Source organism: Branchiostoma belcheri, unplaced genomic scaffold, assembly GCF_001625305.1.
Source record: "Branchiostoma belcheri isolate BF01 breed outbred unplaced genomic scaffold, Haploidv18h27 scaffold164, whole genome shotgun sequence".
NCBI lineage: Eukaryota > Metazoa > Chordata > Leptocardii > Amphioxiformes > Branchiostomatidae > Branchiostoma > Branchiostoma belcheri.
In genome coordinates this window covers 587,357-593,563 of record NW_017803091.1, presented here as the reverse complement: position 1 = coordinate 593,563, position 6,207 = coordinate 587,357, and the positions used below count along the sequence as shown (strand labels likewise).

At 43.4% G+C, this 6,207-nt stretch overlaps 1 protein-coding gene across 1 annotated transcript; it reads right to left on the bottom strand.

The window, feature by feature from the left end:
• Positions 1–1,686: 1,686 nt before the first annotated feature.
• On the bottom strand, positions 1,687–4,663 carry LOC109466360. The gene is made up of 5 exons (XM_019764072.1): positions 4,591–4,663; positions 4,316–4,480; positions 4,072–4,200; positions 3,789–3,948; positions 1,687–3,628 (listed from the first exon to the last, which is right to left on the bottom strand). Exons 1-5 carry the CDS (start codon positions 4,594–4,596, stop codon positions 2,262–2,264), a joined length of 1,827 nt encoding a protein of 608 aa, XP_019619631.1. The 5' UTR covers positions 4,597–4,663; the 3' UTR covers positions 1,687–2,261.
• Positions 4,664–6,207: the final 1,544 nt, after the last annotated feature.

Sequence of the window (6,207 nt, the reverse complement as noted above, 5' to 3'; positions counted from 1 at the left end):
TACGGTAGCTGTCCATTTCTTGTATACTGGTGCAGCTTGTGGTGGCTGTCCATGTGTCCTCACACATCACACGTATACTCCTTTGGGTTTGGGGCGTGAAGCTTCGTGTGCAGGGTCAGGTTTAACTCCACTGTAAAAGGAAAACAGAAACAGATAGTTATTACATGTACCTAATGTTACAATGGCTACATGGTGTAGTTCAGTTTGTATATAGGTCTAAACTCTATCAGTTGTCAAACTACTAAAAGGCTGTCAATAGACATGTAACGTTTGAACCTCTTTGCTTATATACAATATCAGCATGGGCTCCCATGGAAATCAGTCTAATTGACTGACGGGACGACCCCCTCGTTTATATGATGAATAAACTAAAATCATGAATATAATGCTTGTACATATACATAAGGAAATACACCCTACGAATCCGTTTCAAATTGCAGTAGGAACAAGTCAAACACGTACATCATTTACACAGAGGATTTTTCTATATTTCCACAAAGCTACGGCATGTCATTGATTAACAATCTAAGTGAAACTTGCCTCATATTATTGGCAGTTCTGTTCAAATACATACTAGTAGTACCACCCCAATCAGCATCTCTTAACTATGGCATTTTGGACGATAGACGTTGGCGTTTGTCAGAAAACCAGTCGCCAGTGAAACATCCACACCTAGACATCTTCGTGCACAACCGAATGACATTTAAAAAGAGCCAAGAATGGAGAAGATTGGACTTACCTGAGCAAAATTACAGCGTGATGACTTTTGCTAAAATTGCAGAGTAACACGGCCAAATCCCCATTTATAAACAATGGGAGTTTCGACGAAGAGAAGTTGTCAATTTTCACAAAATCTAGAGACGCGGCAAAAACCAAAACTAGGTGGCTATGAGCTTCACCAAATTCCCTACAAAATGACACCAAAACCAAGAAGATTGACCTTACCTGAGAGACAGGATGGCAGAAAATGTGCCTCGCTTCGATCGCCGATTCAAGACGGCCGCCATTTTTGCTGGTGACCCCAGCGTGAACTCTGACATAGAGGGGTCGCGCAACCTGATTGGCCCGTTGAGCAGGTAGAGCTGCTCAACGCTGCTCAATGATTGGTCTGTTGAGCGCTGAACTTGCTCAACGTCGCTCAACCATTGGCTAAAATAGGTACTTGTCTGTGAGCTCGCCTGGGAACGGCGAATGCGCCCCCTAAGTACCTATTCTTGAGGCCCGGGATCAGCAAATCCCGGGAAAAAGGATCGAACCTTACCTCTGCTTGGATTTTCGAAAATAGGCTCTGGGGACTGAAATTGAAGAGGAAAATTTACCAAAATGATGAGAATATGCCCTAAATTTGCATTTCTTTATAAATTTCAAACGTAAAGTCTGAGAATGGCAGCATTAGTGAGCAAATGCAAGATAATTTCTCCCTCAATAACTTAAGTATTGGGCCGAAGAGAATAATACTGCCATGGCTATGTTTTAACTTAATTAAAGGAAGAGAGACCATAATAAACGTTCATACACTTTGATACCGAAAACTCAAGTCTATTTATTTCTGACAGCAAGTTACACATTGTCTTGTGTATGTTTAAAACTAAGTCACATACAAACTTTTTTCTCAAATACAAACCTTAAAATACATTTGAAAAAAAGATGAGTTCAGTTTGTAATACAAAAATACAAAGAACTGTCATGTACTCTTCAAAGTACTCTTCAACACAATTTCAAAAGTTCATGAAGTACTATAAAAATAGATATGAAAATACACAAGATATGTAATCTGTTTCACTGCCGTGTACAAAAAGACTCCTCTTGTATAGTTGTCTTGGTTTGAAAAAAAAATAAAGTCCTTTACTTGAAAGGTCATCAACCATTTTTCAATACTCCATAAGAGTCCTTGATAGTCCATTTCAAAGCAAACATTCTGACCTTTTTACTTCATAAAAATACAGCTTCTTCATGAGCCCTAAGACATTTAGAAACAAATGATAAGTAACATGTTAATATCTGTTTGAGGTTATAATCATGAACTTCACATTTCATCCTACAATCTACAGTCATAACAATACAAAAAATAAAATAGTACTTTTGCCCTGAGGATGTCTGGCAAAATGTGTTCACAGTGACACTGATTGGAATGTTTTTCAGTCCTTTCAAGATCCTTTCAAGTCCTTTCCTCCCTTTCAAGATGAAGTTATCAAACTCAACATAACTGACTACTATCTAGCTAGTTACAACTTTCACTGAAATGCAAAAGAACACAACTTTCACTGTGTAGTGCCGTGCTCACTGCTGGCTCTCCTCTTTTCCAACACTCCGTCTACCACAGTTTTGAAGTGTTCATAATCTGTGTAGACCACACCCTCGAACCCAGCGGTAACTGATTTTCTAGTTACTGGACAGTATGTGAACATCTTCTGACTGCTTCCAGCTGTTTTGTTTTTTGACGGAGTGTACCGCTTCCTCTGCCCACCACATCGTGGCAAGTTGCATGCTGCACAGGGCTTGAAGGACTTGTGAGGTTTCACAGGTTTTGCTTGCAGTGGAGGAGGTGGTGCTTGGGGTACACAGGAAGCCCCTTGAAGCACCATGGTTGGGGCCTGTGGCTGTGCTGGCAGGACAAGTAGTACAGGTGCGGCTGACACTCTTGGTGGTAGGAAGGTTGTCACAGCAGGTTTAGGCTGGATGGGGCAGTTGACCCTCTCCGTCTCCTTCGTATCCAATCTCCTCTTCTCGGCCCGTCTGCTCCCAGTTTCATGGTGGCGCTGCTCATACTGCACCTGTCCCGTTTTTGGTGTGGGTAGTGATGTAGGGAGGGTCGCCGCATCCGGCATCGGGGCATCTGCCAACACCCTCTCCTTCGTCTTCACATTGGGAACGCGAGTCGCTGTGTAGTTGGCCTTCTTCTCCTCCCTCTGCATAAAGCTTGTAATGGACTTTGCATTGATGTTTGGCAGAGGGATGGAGAGTTGGCCGAGTTCTGGGTCATCTCTCACTCTGTCTGTGATTCTTTTGTACTGGGACTTGATGACATTAGCGACTTTTGTGGGTGAAGAGAGGTGACTTGCAGGCCTATTCTTGAGCATTTTGATGACGAGGTATAACAGTCGGCTATCCTCAGTTACCCGAGCAGCTTGGGGGTACCTCATCCAGCCAAACTTTGTCTTCTGGGCTCCTCTTGTCTCCGGTGTGTCAGGACCAAGACACCTGCCGAACAATGTGTAACTCCACCTGGATTCGTACTTCCTCACAAAGTTGACAGCAGACTTGTCGTGGTCCTGAAGAGAATTGGCAGCGGTGACAATCTTCTTCCTGAGGACAGCAGGCACGAGGTGGTGGTCAGTGTCGTCTGCCAGTTCTAGCAGGAGCAGGGCCAGCGCTTCCACTTGCTCTATGCCGGGGAGATGCAGATGGCTGTACTTCATCATAACATCCTGCAGAGCAGGGCTCTCCTCCTCCTCCACCCGCTCTACATGTGTCAGGGTGACAGTTGTGCTAATGTCGTCGATAGGATCGGCAGACATGTCGACACCCTCATCAGCTGCATGCTTCTCCTCTTCACTTTCCTCAGTCATCTCCTCTTCACCGTCCCCACCTTCACCTTCACCTTCCTCACGGGACTGCTCTTCCTCAACTGGAAATACAAATGCATGTATTTTACACGTGTCATGGCATTTACAAAACCATCTGTGCTTTTTGTTGCTTCAAAAGACACTGACAATAACTTCTTCTACTAACATTGATAATGCTTACTTCATATGTTTTTTCTGTTGTGTAACTGTGTGATGACCTACCTTTCTCTGCATAGTAGCCTGCAGAAGTGAAGCTGGTTGATTGGCAAAGCGCATATTCGACACCAAGGAGCTCCTCCTCCTCCGGGTCCTTGTATTCCTCCGGGTAGGGCATAGGAGCTGCAAAGTTGGGCTCTAATAGATGCTCTTTGCCAAAGAGCATCTGTAGAAAGAAGGGGAGAAGAGTTTAGAGAGGAGGACATTGAAGGCAAACAGAGATTTGTTGTTGCTGATGAAAGTCATACTTCTTTCCACTCTGTCTATCTGCTGTTACAGTATCACCCACCTCGGCCTGCTGGTTCATGCGCTGGATCTGCCGTGCATCCACACACGACGTCCGCCGACCCTGACCACCAGCCACGCGGAGGGATTCCATCTGGGCGTTCCATTGGACGGCGAAGGCAATCAGATACACCTGAAACACATGAACATATTTGACATGTTATTGTACGTGATCAGCAGAGATGACAAAATAAAGCTTAGCAGTATGATGGATTTCTGAGTGGGTTGCAGTGCTTTTAATTACTTACTTGGAATGGCATTATGCCGCAGCGTTTGGAAGGGACAGCGTTGTACATGTGGGAGTGTAATCCCTCCAGGGAATTGCTCCCTCGTCTGCACCGGTACCGGTTCAGCTTGACACCATTTAGGATGACTTCCTTCATGGCGACATACAGCTGAATACGGAGAGGATCCTGTAGAAAACATCACATGATAAATAAAACATTATAACTATGCCAGGACGATATCACAATTTCTAAATGACAAAAGAAATTCAGGATTAACTTTAAAGACACAAACTCACCTGCATACAGCTGAGATGCTTGCTGTTGAATCATGTTTACGTAATAATGGCACAGGAATCATGGGTCTGTCCTTAGTGCTGAAATAAGGGTACAGTAACACAGCGGCTGTTTACGTAATAATGGTACAGGAATCATGGGTCTGTCCTTAGTGCTGAAATAAGGGTACAGTAACACAGCGGCTGTTTACGTAATAATGGCACAGGAATCGTGGTGCTGTCCTTACTGCTGAAATAATGGTGCAGAAACAGCGGGTATTCCTGTAATAATGGTGAAGGAATCATGATTTTGTCCTTAGTGCTGAAATTATGGTGTAGCAACACAGGCGCTGTTCCTGTGATAATGGTGAAGAAATAACTCTTCTGTCCTTATGTCTGAAATAATGGTACAGTGTAATGGAGTTAAGAAGAATCAGAAGAATATTGAAATATTCAAAAGAAATGTGGACAGATCATCGTAATTTTTGGTCTATGGGTCGTTTAGTGTTGCTTGGCACAATGGTAATAAATTGCTTAATCAGAGAAAATTCTCTAACTCTAAGAAATTCTGTGAAGTTAATGAACTTATCGTTTAATGCAACATTCTCAATCAACTTTCTTCATAATTACAAATTATGTTCAATGGTTCAGACGGTTGATCATGATATTGAAAATAGGGATGCATTCATCTGTGACTGCATGTCGATGATAGTGAATGGGTCAGTCTTTATCAGATAATGCATTGTCCATCATAAGTTATTAAGGAACTGCATGTTTATTACCCACAGTGTTCCCCCAACCCTTGTGAAAATGGAGGAGTGTGCATGGCGTCAGCCGACCGTCGTTTCGCAGAATGTGATTGCAAACCAGGATTTGTAGGGACATTCTGCCATGTTCAACTTGTTTGTTTGTTTGTTTTGTTTGAGCCTTTATTTCAACTCGATCTGTTACTGTGTTACATGCTCTAATCGGCCGATTTTCATAGAGGTCGAGCGTGGAGGAGTGTCAAGGGGTCATAACATAAATACTACTTGCTCACAAATGAAAACACAAAGTAATAATTGTTGTACACAAGGTAACTCACACAAAGTAAATAAATAAACAAATTACAATAACTAATGAATAACTCATAAGTCGTTGTGTCCAAAGTCGTTCAGTCAAAGTCAGTTACAATGCTAGCAGTCTTTTAAAGGTTCTAAGAGTAGGTGCTGCTCTAACATGCTGCGGAAGAGAGTTCCATACAAGGGAGCCAGAGTAGGCTAGGGATCTCCGGTACATTTCTCTTAATGGCATCGGTACCACAAAGAGATCGGTCGCACTTTGTCTGGTGCTTCTGGTAGCTCTATCCCTACAGTAGGTGAACATCCGGCGCATGTACGGCGGTAGTTGGTTGTTCAGGGCCTTATGTAGTAGGAGGGCTTTGTGATGTTTGTGGAGTGACTTTACGTCCATCCAACCCAGACGTAAGTGGACTTCGGCTGATGAAGTTAGATACGGGGCTCGTAGAATCAGCTTGCCAGCTCGGTTCTGCATCTTGATATCTGTTGGTAGCCTATTATTTGTGCTAACTTTTTATCCGCCATTGCACCTAGAGTGTGGCAGTTTGTTTTCGGGTTGGGGGTGGGGGCTATATGTCGGGGG

What these genes read in the sequence shown, in the direction of transcription:
- LOC109466360 (XM_019764072.1), bottom strand. An exon ending in GCGGCATAATGCCATTCCAA is followed by an intron (nt 4,201 to 4,315) that starts GTAAGTAATTAA and finishes CATGTGTTTCAG; the next exon opens with GTGTATCTGATTGCCTTCGC. An exon ending in AGGCTACTATGCAGAGAAAG is followed by an intron (nt 3,629 to 3,788) that starts GTAGGTCATCAC and finishes TTGTATTTCCAG; the next exon opens with TTGAGGAAGAGCAGTCCCGT.